We start from the raw sequence: 16,775 nt of genomic DNA on the forward strand, positions 1-16,775 counted from the left end.
TTCAGTTTGTTTTCCCGACTAAACGCATTTCAGAGGAGCGTTATTACATCAGTGCTCAGCGCCCCGAGGAATCTGCATGACATGCGTTACATGTTGGAGGAGCGGGCGGACGAAAGCACCGAGGTCAGGGTGACGTTTAGGGGTAAGTGCAGCAAAGTGGCTTTCAGAAAGCAGTTGCAAAGAGAGGGAAACTTTTTTTTTGGTTCCTCTCTTCTTTCTACAACACATCAGCTGCTCCCATGGTTTTTTATTAGGATGTCTCTAAGAAATCCACATGTGGTGAAGTGTCTATGTTACAGACTACGGTTGACATGAAGCAGATGTTTATATTATGTCTGGGATTTCAAGGTTTTTCCAGTTCTTTCCATTTTCAGAGGTAGCATGAACTGTACTTGTAACACTTCACCCCACTATCAGTCAAAATGTAGCAATTCCTCACAAAAAAAATGTATAGGACACATAGACTTAAATACTAAAACTATAGTGTTACGATACGTAAACTGTCTGTGATTACAGGGGGTGTTTGTGTCTGTGTGATCAAGGTATTACTAATGCTATGGGGATCTAAATCGGTTTACATTCTCACATTATGGGGACAAAAACAAGTTAGGTAAATCACTAAATACTCAGGTGGACTCATGTTTTGAGGTAAGCTTTAGGTCAAGGTTTGAGTTTATGTTAAAGTAAGGTTAATTAGGGTTAGGTATAAGTTAGGGTTAATGTAAGGTGTCGGTTCTGGTTAATGTTTAGATTTAGATTCAAGTTAAGGTTAGAGTTAGTCTAACATTAAAGCAATGTCCGTCAATACGATGTCCTCTATAGACACAGAGACACAAGTGTGTGTTTGTGTGTGCACGCACTTGAAGATAATCCACATCTACATAATCCAGGAGTGTGTGAGCAAACAAAACCTGCCTTGTGAAATGTGGATGTTTGTGTTCAGCTGATATTTTCACGTCTCATAAACCCTGACTGTTTTCATGCGCTGTCAAAGCTGCAGCGAGCATTACCCAGAATACTTTTTTGACTCCTGAGCACCTAGTGTAATGTAAATATTGCTTCTGAGGGATGTGGCTTCCTAGAACTGACTTCATTGAGACGCATTATTATTAGCAATATATCCATTGGGTTAAAACAAAAGATCTGTGATGCGCTATCTTCTCTTTCCACCTCATACTCGCAGCTATGTGTGTTTTCGGCACGGTCACAGAGTGCACGTCAAGCATTTCAGGGCCATTTCACCTCCAAACACAAACAAAACAGTGATCACATTTACTTCAGATGAAGTAAGTGGCTCCCATGAACACGTCATACTTTATTTGAATACCAAAACCTGTGTTATTTTAATTCCTGAAGTAATACAAATGCTAAATGAAATTTCCAATGTCTTGGAATATGACAGTTGAGATGTTTTGGCGAGCGCTGCGTTTTCCTCAAATCATAACTGAGACAAAAACTAGAGCTGGTGCTGCATTTCAAGTGATAAGACTCAGAGGAGAAGTTTCTCTCCTGACTCAGAGCAGCAGACTAGAACAATCACAAATGAGGACAGTACATGTGTAGAGTTTGATTTGTATGTTTGTACTGATGCATCAAAACCTCCATATCTCGCTGTTTGGCTGAAATTGTCTTTACAGTCGTACTAAAGACATTTTCATTGCAAATTAAGTTGCTTACAAGAGACATGTCCTTTATTTGTCATCAAGTGTCAAAGGAAAGTAAAAAGACATCCTCACCAAATCAATTCACAAACATAGACTGGTGTCGGTTTTTCTCATTTGCAACAATAAAATAAGGTCAAAGGCCTGAGGAGAGACAGACTGAGCTTAAAAAGCACCATGGTACCGTGGTTAGGCATGTTTAGCTTATTTACTGCAAATCATGTAGTGATATTGGTGCTGACCATTTTTTAAATCAACAACAAAACATATTGTTTGTTATGGGTGTTTGTGTTTTCTATAAATCCTGCAATTTTATAAAAAAGGAGGCATAAAATCAGATGTGTCCGAAATGTCATCCAGCTGCAGTGAATGTCAGTTCAACCTCGATTCTTACGACTTTTTGATCATCTTAATATTGTCCCGTTATGATGACACATTGATCCCCTGGCCAGACTCTCACAAATCACAATCATTCTTCAGACATGATTCTTCTCATTGTTTCTTTGATGGGGGGGGGCAGGGGCTGTTGATCTTCTGATTTAAAATATCTCAAAGATGTTCTCATTGTTTAAAAACCATTGTGTTATTATTAAATATATTTTTCTCAAAGTATGTTGGATCGTTGTCATATTAGATAATCTCCCTCCTGCCAAGCTTCTTGAGACTCGGACTCATTGGGCTCTATTTTAACGATGTGCATTGTCTGAAGAGTATTTAGGAATTGTGCCAGACAATCAGGGAGAAAATTGGCTTTTTCTATAAACTATTCTCAGTGTCTGTGGTCGGAAAGTAGGTCAGACCAACGATTTACGGCAATCAGACTGGAAAAGCCTATGTTTAAGCAAATGAAACGGAAGGGAGCCGTGCTAGGCTAAAGGCTAACTCGTACGAACCAGTGGTGTTGCAGTGTTTTCTTGGTGTGTGTCCTGAGCTTGCTACATGTCTTTTTTTTCAAAATAACATTGAAATACTGCACCGGCATGTTTTTGTTGGTCAATGGAACAATCAACTACCAATGCCTCAAGATAGCAATGCTCCAACATTGCGCCTGACTACACCTCGTTTTAAGAGCCAACCATTTAAAACAAACAATTGTTTAAAGCATTTTTTTATTTAAACATAAAAAAATATTTTAAAGCATTTTATTTATTAAAACAATTTGGAATATTTTTGCAGGAGTTGTTAATGGGTACATAAGCAACTGGACTTGCTTGTGTTTCTTGAAGATTGTTAACCTCTGTTCCAAAAGGTTTCTTAAGTTTACATTAGAGGTTTCAGGTATTTAAACTCTATGGGGTCGGTAACCATGTTGAGAGTCATTATATTACACAGGCATGTCGTTGGAACAGCCACAAGCCTGTGGATGTCCTCAACCTGACTTGAAATACCTGAAAGGTCCAATTAATCAGTTAGAACTGTAGCGTTTTGGATGAGATGGTGAAATGTCTTCAAGAAACACAAGCAAATCCTGTTGCCTATGTCCAGATGTACTACTGTAAAGAAACCCTGATCTGGATGAGGATCTTCACTGACAGTACAACTGACTTAGTCTGAAATTAACAGCGTCAGCATGCCGTGTTTAAGATATGACCCATTGTTTCTTTTAGTATTTGGGTATACAAACTTGCGTCCACAGTAAAGTCTAATAATGACATCTCTCTAGCACCTTTTGTACTCTTGTGGCCCCACATCCACACCCTCCCACCTCCATGTTCATCAGTCGGCACTGAGCCATCACTGTGGGAGTCCTGGCCAGGTCCACTCCAAACATGCTCTGATCCAAACAAATTCATTTTGGTTTAAGAATCCAACACTCATCACTCCTCTTTTCACGATCTTTGGCAAATGTTATTCTTGCAGTTTTGAGTCATTTAGAGAGCTCTGTTCTTCTGGTTGGAGGCCGTCCTCAGAGGTCAACCTCATAGTGAGGTTGGGGACTCAGAATTGACCCTAATGTGTAAAAGGCTGTGTGTCTCTGTGTGTTGGACTTGTGATACACTGCCGACCTGTCCTGGGTGGACCCTGCCCCTTGCCCTGGGATTGGTTCCAGCCAAGTGGTATAGATGATGGGTAACGTCTAAGAACCTACACTATATCATGTATCATATATAGATAATGATAATATATTAGATAATAGTTAATGAGCGTTGACAGTTTTGAATCATTTAACATCGTAATGATATTGTACAGAATTGTTCTCAGAATAAGAAAAGTCGTTTCCACTGATTTTGTGTTTTATTAGTCAATAATTCTTCAGTTATTAAGCTATAATATATCTTCATATTGCTTGTTTTGTGTCTAACACTGCGAAGACCTGCCATATAACACTCTGCAACCAGTATTTTGTTTGGCATTTTGCTTGACAGTGGGAAGAAAAAGAAAAACAATTATCATTTCTATGTTGTTATTGTCTGGTCGACTTACTCCCTTAGTTTGGGAGTAATACATGGAAATGTTGGTTCACAAGTCTGACACATTTGCAAAATCATCACAATAAGCAACAGCAGAATAATTCAAACTGATATTGTCTGGGGTCAGACCGTGTATTAAGAATAAACTCCCGGTAGGAAACTGTAGGACGAGTTTTATCTTCCAAATTGGAATATCATTTCCTCTATGCCATCACGCTTCTTCAGTGGCCTGTTAATGTGTCAGATTTCTTTACACAAGTATCTTCACAACAGACTAACATTATATCACACACACACTATGTGAAACTTTGCCGGCTGATTTGGAAACCGTGTTATTTTTGAACCAAATGTTCCCGGTGACACACGGCAGGACAAAAGCGAGGTAAACACACAGTAGCCTCTTAGCTCACGGCCTGACAAACAAAGCCAGTATTAATGGTCAACACCGGTTTTCTGACACAGGACACTAAAGGAAGCTAGGGAATGCATGGAAATGCATGAATGGAAAGTGGCAGAGTGGATTCCACGGAGGTCTGGGGCTGTTTTGCTGCTGATGGGTATGGTGCGTTAAAACTTGTCACACAAAGCCCGGCAGAAGTACACTCTCTGTAAACTTTCCGGGAGCTTTTTAAACACAGAGAGTGCCAGCCTACCCGGCCAGAGACGGAGCGGGAGGCACAGCCAAAATGTCCCAGTCAACACACACACTCAAACCCACACACACACACACACACACACTCACACACACACACTCAGTCGCGCTAACCACGGTGTGTGAGATTATACGGTTCCTTTATATTTATATTACCTTATGTATTTAGATTACATGGCTTCTTTGTGTTGAGCAAGTTAAACACACAGGCCATTACTCATGATGCCAGCAGTGAGTCTGGTCAGCAGCACTGAGGCTGCTGGGATGAGGAGCAGTGATGTGACAGAGGTTATTGAGGGACAGGTATTGGCAGACTTCTCTTCACATCCCTCACTCACTAATATGCCCTTTGGCTTTGCCCCTTGTCAAATAGATTAATAAAAAACTGAATAATTGAAAGCTGGTTGATCATTTGTTGCAGAGCTGACAACTTGGTACTGTACAAGAAAAACTGTCAACGTAAAACTGACAAATCTCAGACAGCACCACAGAACAACATCACTCTAGGCCTGGATCCTATTCCAGACCCTTTGCCTTGTCTATAGACATACAGGCTGGACACACAACACACAACCATTCCGAAATGTACCTCCCTTGTGATCGGAATTCACAAATTAAAGCAAATTACAAAACCCAGTAGAATAAAAGCTGGTTGATGCCTGTTAAATGCAACAGTGGTCAATATTGGTTTCTTTTGCCATCATAACTTTGCAGAGGTGCTTATGATGCATTTCAGTCAGTTCAGTGATAACAATTTTCATAAACATGACCTTCAAACTCTAGCCTGCAAATGTTGTTGGTCCGAATCAGAACAGTTTTAACATAGTTGCCTTTTATGAAAAGATATAATGACAAAATTGGACATTTAAATAAATGGTGGATGTGACACCTGTGTGTTGGAGGGCAAGAGACAAAACTAATGAAGGCTGAATTAATTAATTGTGATAAGCATTTCCTTTTTCTGTCTGAGCCCAACATGAACCCGATTTTTACAGAAACGTGCAGTGTGAATGAAATAGATCAATAACCTGACCAATAACGTTGTCATTACCTCTGCCAAGGAGGTTGTGTTTTCACCCCCAAGATTAAACAAAATAATTAGATGGATTACCACAAAACTTGACATGGCTCCAGAAAGACTAGATTCAGTTTGTATAAAAAATTTGTATATACTTGTATTTATTTACTGTAGAATAATTCACGATTCTTGAAAAGTAATCAGGAATATTTAGGGGATTGATATGAGTGTGTGCAATTTTGTGCAGCTTGATTGAATTCAAGGGGCTGATGTTGGGCCTTGGTGTGTCATTCTAGCTGTTCATTGTATTGCTTTTAAAGTGTAACTAACCTCTCATGCTTCACCAGTATCAGACTCTGTGATACTGGTGAAGTATCACAGAGTCTGTGATTGTTGTACACATTTTATTATTGGCTGTGAAATAAAGATTTATCCAGAAAACACAAGGCCCAGACAGCAGACCACCATATGAATTGGCCTGTGTATCTCACTGACGACGAGTTCCAGTCCCTGGGTGATAATTCTGTTTCCCTGACAATTATCATGGCTTGGCCAGCGAGTTTGAATTCTTCCACGTCTTCATTTCATCCCGAAACCCTCAATCTTCTCTAAACTGTTGCTGGGTGTTCCTGGGACTTGGATAAGTTCAAGCCCAGTTCAGAACAGGTCACGGTCACTTTTCCTCCTTGTGTTTGTATGTGGTCCCTGTATCTCCCATACTTTTTGTATTCCTTGCGAAAGAATGTAATGAATTTAAATCATACTGTCCATTGCTACATGTTTTTTTGGTGCCAGTACAATGTTTAAAATATGTACCCAGTGTTAGTTGTAAATCCTCAATCAACATGCGTAGTGGATGACGTACAAGATGAGGCCTCAAGCACCCGGTCCGAGGACTGAGGTGCAAATCATGCACGGCGTTCTATAGCTCTGACAAAACATTTCAAACGCTGACCGTTTAACTCTGCTGCCTGTCTGTTTTTGTGTGTTGGTGTGTGCACTTGTAGGAATTCCAATGTTGGTATATTTACACCTCATGTGTCTTCTGCAACTAGCCTGGGTGCTGTAATGCCTTTTGGCATCAGGGTCGGAGGGACATGCCGAGAAATCTGCTTAGAGTTCCGCATCTGTCTCTGATGTATTTCACGAGGGCCAGGCAAGATGATGGATTCATAGAAAGTGTGTTTTTCATAACACGGACATTTGGTGAACTGTAAAATATTGACGGATCCTCTTCTCGGGAATATCTTAATCTCTCTTGGCATGTGCGACCAGACCAGACAGCAACCTGCTGCTCCACACAATTCCAGTTAATTTCTGTTGAATGTGCGTCTAAGTGGCTCGGGGACATCTTGCCCTGTTTTCACTGCGAAAAGTGTGCGAGAAACGCCGATGGCTCGATTCCTTGTGTGATTGATGGGCATAAAGGCCGTCAAGCTAAACAGTTTAAAGGAGGGGAATACTAGAAGCCCAGCTGCATTGAAAAGAGTAGCAACATGTGGAGCTGACTGCGGCTCCTCACTTACCCTCTCATACTAATCACTGAATTCACACACTTACTGCAGCCATTTGACAGAAGTTTGGAAGATGGGCTGGAGCCACGACGTGCAAGATCCTTTAACGAAAAAATAAACAGAAATGATCTGAATCTAAATGTAGCGCAGCAGCAAAGAAATGTGCTCGACCACACTGAGACGCCGCAGATGCTGTCTCTGCACATCATGAACCACACATACATTTGTGAACTGTGCTTCACATACATTTATAAAATCAAGTACAAATTTGGAGCAAAATGGAAAAGATCTCTGCAAATACGACAGCCTTTATACACAGAGAAAAGCAAACTAGGACTTGAGCTTGTTCGTTCTTTAGTACCGCTCTGGCAAATCAACAATTTGGTTAAGATTGGACCGTATCCTTTTGGGATCGTTATCCTTTGATTGGGGAATAGGTTTCAGGCGTACAGGTGGATGGGCGGCAGTAGGGGGACCACGTAGCCTTGTCCAATCAGACACACAAACATACTCACAAACGGGAAGGAAGCCGAGCTGGGGGTTCGCAGCCCCTTCGTATTTTCTCAGAAGGAGGTACATGTGTGAATGCAAATGTCTGAGTGAGACGCTCAGCAGTTTCTGCAGACTGTCTCCACCAAGCATCCTCATTTATAGTCTGTAGAAATCCAGGCACACACTCGACAGTCACAAAAGTGATCAAACTAAAAGAAAACAAATATCTCTCGGTGAAAAAGCAGTGACTCACACGTAGAAGACACTGACAAAGATGTCAAGAGAGTTTGTGTTTATAAGAACTGACAACGGTGCCGTGGTTCTGTAAACATGATCGCGTGTTCTCGGCAGTGGAGTCAATACATCACTTCCTGTCTCCTTCTGCTGCACCCGGCTGCTCCACCTCTCGCCTGAATTACGCAGAGGATTTTATGATGATGTGGATGAGTCTGTGCAGATTATTTGGAGGTCATGTCTGAAAACGTCTATAGTAGATGAAAAGGAGATAAAATGGCAAGAAAAAGTGAATATGGATGAATCTCATCCTAACCAGGACAGATATCTGCTGATCACTGATGTGTGACTTCTGTGCTATAAAGGGTGTCACGTGTTTTAAGAATTTGGCTGACACTGTGGTAGCTACACTTAACCTAATGTAATGTATCTTAGAATATGTTTTTGTGTTATATGCATGAACACGTCTAAGAACCTACTCAGTGATATTTGGAGCTTGAGTTGCTGTAGCCAAAATACCAAATACAATTGTAGCAGCTCTTTCACCTTATCAGCAACAGTTAACTGTAACATATACGTTTCAGTTATTGCTGTTAATCATGAAACTTTAAGATATGAATGTATGACTTTTCAATCTATCATCAATATATCAACCCAACCTTATAAGAAGAGCACTTTTCATACAAACAATTTACCATAAAGGATACAGCATAACATTAAAGCACACAAATGCAAGCAGTACTGTCCAGGCACAGAACAAAACAATATTAACAGGAATTAAAGAAATTCCATGTATTTCAAATTCTAAAGGCAGATTGATAAAGAGCTAAAATGACGAAGATAAAATGCTTTTATACGTTTTTCTTCACAAGAATTCTACCTTTTGTTAAGTGTTCAAACTAGAGTGATGTTTCCGGACCTCAACAATTCCTCATTTCACTGCACCAACAGATGACTAGAAACTATTTTAAGTAGTGAAGAGACGTTATGGCAAAGACATCAAACTAAGCAGTTTATCTCCCTTTAGTCTTTTATGTTGCTTTTCCTTCACAATCTGCATGTAATTGTAGTCTTTCCTTGTTTATTTGAAACATTTGACCTTTCAACTTTCTCCAACGCTCTATCTGCCATGAGTTACAGCAGCTCTGTGTATGCATCAGCTGTCAGCCGCTGCTTTTAAGGGCCTTCTAGACTAAACCACGTTGGCCATAAAATAGGTAAAAGTAACAAAAAAATGCTTGGCTTGTTTAATGCAGTTTCAAATGAATAGACTTAATAATCCCATCTTCTATAATAAATCCAGGAATGAGCTGAGGCTGGAAAGGTGCAGCAGCAGTGTGCGGCACTTTATCTTCACGTCACAATGTTGTGTTTACATTCGTACGGATCGCTGAGCAGCCCAGTTGTTTTTTCTTTTTTCTTTAAACCTCTTTTCCAGTGGTTTACTCTTTTTGTAGACACTTCTGCTGCTTCCTTCACTTGTTACCTACTTGAAATCCTCAGTCTGCGCAGCCCTGTAACCCTGTCATAGTTTATAAATCCCGTAAATGCGGGATGAAAAAGGCCACTAGGAGTTTTTTTTTTTTTTTTTTTGGATAGTTCTTCAAAAGCGAGGCTCTGTGTTTACAGGTTGAGAAAGGGCTGGGCTCGGGGATGTGGAGCCTGCAGTCTTTTACAACGTTGTCTTGTCTGTCACTTGACAGTTGACTGCCGCACAGCTATCCCCCCGCTCAGCAAACAGTCCTGTTATATTTTCCATTCGAAAAATCCCTGGGGTCACCAGCGTGTCTGACTGTGTTCGCTGAAGCCAGATGGGGGTTTTCCTATAAACAAGTGTACAGGCAGTATTTATACAGACTGTGGCACCTGACGCCATAACACTCATGACACTCTGTTTAGTGGCCAAAGTTGCCATAAGTCACTTTAGAGAATTAAGTAAATATTTTCATTATGGCCATGCCATTGTTTATTATAGAATGGCAAAAGATCTAAATCTTGCCAAATCCTCTGTTAAAAAATCATCGAATAACAACTTGTCGAAAGTGACGCGTCATGTACATAGAGCTGATTCCTTTTTCATTATTCCCAAGCCTATTTACTTTCAAACAAATCCAGAAACACCACCTGTTTGAACAGCGATGTGAGCCTAGGCGGCTCAGGTTCAACGGAGCGCTGCACAAACCATGTTGGCCGCTCCCCTCTGGTTTGAGCTCGGTGCACCGCAGGAGACAAGCATACCTCCGGCCTGTCGAGGGGCACGTAGGCTCCTTCACATACAGTATGTCACCCAGCACAGACACACGCTCACATTCCTCTCTGCTAAGTGTTATCATGCTGCTGGATTAAAGCGGTGTGAGGCATGAGGATGCACTGGGCGGTTATTGGATGCTGAAATTACTGGAGATTACCATTGGGCCTGATAGTGGCGTGACGAAGAGTTCAGTCTTGGAGAAAAGCCTTTAAGATAAAAGCATTCCAGTAAAGAGCGTTTGGTCAGCTACACTGTTGGTGGAAGTCATAAACAAGAGGAGCTGTATTATAAAGGCACTTCGGCCGAGCGGAGGGGAGCTGTGGTGCTCCCACCGAAATGTGCAAAACAAATGTTATTAAGTGCAACTCAAGAAGGAATTATCATAATGAGCTCAGCTGGAGGATCCCCCGGAATGATTCCAGTGTAAAATCACAATCAGCAGTCGGAGATCCTGGACTAACCCCAACATAAATATCACAGGCCATGAAAGCCTCCTGTAAATTTGGCTCAGCTTCAGCTCGGCTGGTGGTCGCTCGCAAACCTCGGAGAGTGTGAGGGAAGCAGGAAGGAGAAAAAAGAGAAGAAAACATACCAGATGTGACCGCTCGGATGGATTAGCTCCCAGTGAGAGATGAACAGGTCTGATGAAGAGATCCGGTAAAGGCTAAACGTGTGAATCTTTGGCCCCGAGCATAAAGAGCTAGAAATAGAAAGTGTATTATAATTCACCATGAAATATTGCAATCTGCATCAAGTTGAATAGAAAAAATGCTTGATTACATTCAAGTTGCTGATGAATACCACAACAAATTGTGTAACGTTGTTAGTGCGCAGGATTACTATAATAGGAAGTAGACAACTGGTAACCAACAGCCCACATTTGGTGTTCCTATAATTTAAAAACAGGCCCCCCACTCTTCCCCTAACTGTTGTTGTCAAATGAATGAAGATGAGATAACCTCACGTTTTATGGTCCGGGAAATACTTGTTGTTCTATTTCATTCTGTGATTGAGCACAATGAGCAGCCCCTCTGGGTTCAAGGAACAGAAATGGGGGAGAGAGAGGAAACAGGGGAGAGATACCAGTGTATACTGTTATACTGTGGTGTTTCATCGCTCTCATACTGGTTGTGTAAAACCATATGCACATGTATATTGGTGTTTTCAGTAATAACAGCAGCAATTAAGGCATCCCCAATTATTACTACTAATAATACTTAGAGAGGGTGAGAGAGAGTGAGAGGGAGGGAGAGAGATCTCAGTGCGGGGTTTCCCCAGCAGTCTATACCTATAGCAGCACAACTAAAGGATAGACTAGGGCTATAAACTGTGTATATATAAATATACGGTATATGCTTTATAGAAGAGGAACATCATTGTGTTAAAGCTTTTTAATTTATCTAACTTCCTTTGCAGATAGCTGTTAATAGAGATTAGCCAAAATGTAATCTGGACCTAAAACGCCAGAATTTGAGTCGCTTATTTGTAATAATAATTTGGGTTATAGACTCTTGTCTCACGTTACTAGTCAGACTGTTAACAGTGTACGGCGAATGGAAAACAGAGTCGTGGCCCTAATATCCTCTGTCTACACCAGAAGCCCCAGAATAATACATAATAGAGATGTTTTTCAAAGAGGTAATGGCTGCAAAAAGTAAGGCAAATAAAGTCTGGGGAATTTATGTAAGTAGTCAATCGAATGGTCCATATAGCAAAACATCATTTCAAATTTCAAAATTTGAAATCGACCGAAGAACGCTTTCTTCCGTAGCTTTGTTGCTAGGCGATGGTTGTAATGGAGGGATAGGCTGGTGACGCAATAAGGAGACCATTATTACGGTTTCGGCCAACAAGGTGGATGCAGCCTTCGTAGGATGCAGCCTACATTGGTTACATTGACCGGGTTCTCCACAGGATGCGGCCAGTGAATTGAGACACAACTACAGCATATGCCATGTTTTACCAGTTTGTTTCTACAGAAGCCCAGAATGGACAAACCAAACACTGACTCAATAACCTTTTGCTTGTGTGTTACCTAAAGGCCACTGCAGGTTCTCCTCCTCACGGGGAAGGGGAGGGTGAGGCGTTGATGACGTATATATGCTGCTCCACTGCTCGATGCCACTGAATCTTACACAGATTGATGTAGCAAAATGGACAATCACTTCTATTTATTGTTCTTTTTATCACATATTTGACAAGATAAGTACGCAACTGAAGAATACATTTCAAACAAATCTGAACTTTATCTTCAGCTCTACATAAAAGGTTTCTACGCTGAATGATTAATTCGAATTCAGAAGGTTACAGTGTCTCAACGCACATATTTTTACTTCACGCCACTTCATCACTGACAAAATCTACAACATGCCGTCTTTAAGTGTGACATCACACAAGCAAGTTCTGAGACCAATAACTTAAGACACTGCCAGGTAATAAAGATTAGCATTCCACCACGCTGAAGAAATAGGGGGGTCGTAAACATCCTGAGGCAAGTGACTGAGCACCCCCCCAGTCGCTCTTTAATCTGTGAGTCATTAGTGAGAAAGGCAGATAACACAGCAAGCATTTGGCCTGGCAGAGGGAATCGATAAGCGGACGACTGTTAAGCGGGACCTGCTATCAGCTCATCTCGATGGAGCTCCAAGTGCCACGTGTCTTGCCTCTTATTGTGTTGACACAGGCATGGAGGCCACCATTCACTCCACACCACGGCAGATAGCATCAGGCTATAACATGGTCCTTTTGATGGATCCTTGTTTTCCCTTCCTCTTTTTTTTTTTGTCATCCACACTTTTGCCTTTCAGCGAAATGCCATTTTGACTCGGTCAATCTTGTGTCGTAAAAAAGGCAGATTAGCCGATATCTTCTGGTGCTATGAGCTAACACGAAACATTGAGCTGAACTTGGGCGTCATTCCTGTCCGCTCTTTTGCTTTGAGGCCGTGTTTTTTCCCTCTGCGCAACCCCACCTATTCCCCCTGGGGGTTGTCACTGTGGGATAAATTATCAGAGTGGGTCCTATCTGTCTCTGGGTGGGCTGTTAAGCCAGGCCCATCAGTTAAGGCTTCATTAAAGAGGTTCCTCCTGATGCTCCACGGAGGAGTCCCAGTCTCCTCTAGCCTTTTAACAAACTATGATTTACTTGAGCTGTTGTCTTGTTTCTGAGGTAAATGCGCGGGTTTGTTATTATTTGCCCTTCATGTTTATGTGCAGTATAGCGTGCAAACCCTTTTTGTTACGTCAACCGCGCTACACGTAATCTGTGTGTCAAGATAGGGTCTGAGTAGATGCAGTGTCCTCACTATTGTTTCTCAGAAGAGGAGGATTCAAATCTCAGAAAAGTGCCAGAGTTTTAACATCAGAACACTTGAATAAATAAGTTTAAATTCATGTCCCATGTATTTCAAAGATAACTGAGGGCTTCCAAGTGCTACCACACAACATGTGTAGGCTACAGCTAGCTGGTTGTTCAGTTCAAGAGACACTTCTCCACTCCTTTTTACCAAAGACTTTAGGAGAACATGAGCGTCACCTACAGATTTCTAAAAGGAAGTTTTGAACCCTAGATTGGGGTTTTTGGGTTGACCATCATCTTGGCCGTTATTGGAGCTAGGCATTACAAATGTGGGCAGAAACCCAGGTAGCCTGCTGAGACGGGGGTGCCTTCGGCCTACATGTGGCTGCCAGATTTGGCTCGGTTTGCTGGTGGCCTAAGAATCACCTCGAGTAGGCAGTACTAACTTTTTTGGCCTGTGGAATCAGCTCATTCTGGCAGATTCTGGTGCATCATTCATCATGAGGCCTATCGCACTGAGGCTGCTGCCGAGCCATAACATTCTGGCTTCCTGCAAAGCAACTGGAGTCTAAAGGCTAAAGAAGGGACGAGGATTCAGTGATCACTACGGCTCACGTTTAATGTCTGAGATATGTGTCTGTCATGCGTTTCAAAGAATCAGATAAAAAACGTGTCAGAAACAAATGACCCACCCTACCTCTGAGTACCGGAGTGCACCTAGGACGTGCGCATGCGTGTACACAAACGGTTTACTTTGGCTCCTTTGCAAGGTTTTATAAACACCGTTCCTGCAATGGCAAGTAAACAAACTGGCCACATCACCAAATATTGGACTGAGTCTATGACAAGAGTGATCATGTTAAGAATATTGCTATGAATTATTATCAGGGATGATGGTATACTCAGGAACTTTAAAAAAAATGTCAGAGCACTGTAAAGGCCCTACACCTATGATATATAGTTACTTTGCAGCTTTGATTCTCATTTGTTTTGCATTGTTAAAAAGACCTGGAAAACCCTCAACACATTTCTACAGAAATAAACAATAAAGAAAAAGATATCTGCTGTTTGATCTCAAACAACAATTTATCATTATTATTAACGATCCCGAAATAAAAGTCTTCCCTGAACTACTGAAGGAGCTGTATTAAAAAATGTGCTATTTTTATAAGGCCCTCGATACATTCACGAGGGTTTTATTGTCGTGTAAGCATATGAGCAGTTCTCCAAACAGAGCTTATTAAAGAAAACAGAAATGTATGTTTGTGGTGCCCTATGGTGCAGCCCTCAGGAGATGATGTAGTGTATGGAGGGTAGACGGGCTGCAGTGAAGGCTTGGCTTGTCTGAGACTTGAGTAAGAGGCTCATTATTCACATCGACACCTTGTGGGGGCTCTCTAAGCTACCGAAACCACAGAGTCGATGTGTTTAATATTTGCTCAGGAGGTAGGAAGGCCTGCTCTTTGTATATTGTGTAAATTGATAAATTGGCAGCCGCGGAGGGTGGTGGCGGCTGATGGAGGGATGCATCCGTGAGGTTGAAAGTGGGCTTAGAGCTCTCTAAACAAACAGGCACGCGCTCTGCCGTCTGCCTGGGCCGAGATGGACCTCGGAAAAAGAAACAATACAAAATCTGGAACTTGTGTTGTATTCTGCAAACACTAACATGGCCGCGCTCCAGCTCCCGGCACCGCCGAGGATTTCTCAAATGCAAACATTCAAATGGCTGTTTGCTGTGTCTTTCGTGCTCGTTCAAACTCAATTAACTTGGCTCTCAAACGGTTACAGCTGACTGGGGTAGTGCTCGGAGTCAAGTGCTCTCACTGTGATGTGTACAGAGTTTGCTCTATAATTGCCTTTTTCTTCTCTGTGGAAGGGCAGCTGCGGTGAACCGAGATGAGATGTTGTCCACCGGGGAGTGACGTGTGAGCCATGAATGCAGTGACATGCTCTAAGATCCACAACAGCCGCTCAGAGGACAGGCAGATTCCTGGACACCTGCAGAGTTCTGCACAGGGTCATGGAGCCACTGGACAGCTGACGGGGACGAAAAACCACATGTTAAAGAAACAGCCTCCATCGGCGCAGGGCGAGAATGGTGAGCTCTGATCCGATTCATTCTTTATTTTTTTCAATTCAAAATCCAAGCATACAAGGACCTGCTCCTCAAACTCAGCTCAACCAATCCAAATTGGTATGATCCTGCTGATTCTCATAAGACCAACATGCCTCTTCACACTCACACTTTTGACTCGATCCTCTAGTGGAGAGTGATTAGCACTGATGTGATTGGCTGGGTCCGATCATATGATTATAGACTGTGGTCTCAGAGAGCTACATATCTACTGCTACTGCACATTACTTTATTGATGGGATCCTGCATAACCTTTTCTACCAAGTAAAACAGTAAGTATATTTTTCTTTTGAGTGAGATTTTCCTATTTTTTATTATTGCATTTATTTATTCCTGCCCAATCGTTCCAAGCTGCTTCAAAGTGAGCAGGTCTCAGCTATAAAAATGTGATGTCCCACAACTCTGTCTGCCTATACTCGTATTACTATCCAACTAAATATTTTTTTTAATTACGTTGTGCTGGCAATGTAAAAACTGGCCGGATTATGAATGAATGAGTGAAACATCCTTTAACCCCAGCTGAGTGTCCAGCAGGTGTATTGGTTGATACCTGAGTCCTGCACAGGTTATTTTTTGCAAACCCAGATTCACCCAGACCCGACTTGTCACCTGTGAACACACACACAGTAACTCCTCCCCTTCCTCTGGTTTTGGTGGTCAGGTTGCGTTCTTAGAAAAGTATCGGTGAATCGTCGCAGCCCCTAAGCTCCTGCTACTCAATGTGTTTCCTTAGCTTGTGGCCATCAAACGCTAAGACATTGTGGCACTTATTTACAAGCGTATTCACCACTGGCTATTTTTTGTCATGTTTTGTCATGCGATCCATTTTATTGTGCTGGCTCATTTGTGGTTAGAAGTGACACTTCTTTTAACGCATGTGAAGGGGTCAAAGGTTAAATTGGCTTTCACAATAAAAGAGCTTGAGACTTACCATGCTGTATCAGAGATGTAGATAGAATGTTACATTATCCTTTTTTCTTTCAGAAAACACTCGCCTGCCTGTATTTATTTTACACATGCCCATTGCCCTGAAGCAATGAGGAAAATGAAAATGAGTGAATTGCCAACTGCGAATGAATTGAACTTCAGGTGGTTTGGCTGGAAGAACATG

The 16,775-nt window shown here is 41.8% G+C and overlaps 1 protein-coding gene across 1 annotated transcript in view; it reads left to right on the forward strand.

Annotated features, from left to right (window-relative positions):
• The window catches only part of myocd (myocardin), a 118,479-nt gene that overhangs the window by 42,855 nt on the left and 58,849 nt on the right, over positions 1-16,775 (forward strand). Inside the window, exon 3 of the mRNA XM_062414131.1 lies at positions 15,407-15,628. Coding sequence (XP_062270115.1) covers positions 15,463-15,628 — 166 coding nt within the window. The 5' untranslated portion in view covers positions 15,407-15,462. The remainder of the gene's footprint in view (positions 1-15,406; positions 15,629-16,775) is intronic.

Source organism: Platichthys flesus, chromosome 20 (genome assembly GCF_949316205.1).
Source record: "Platichthys flesus chromosome 20, fPlaFle2.1, whole genome shotgun sequence".
In the NCBI taxonomy this organism is placed as follows: Eukaryota; Metazoa; Chordata; class Actinopteri; order Pleuronectiformes; family Pleuronectidae; genus Platichthys; species Platichthys flesus.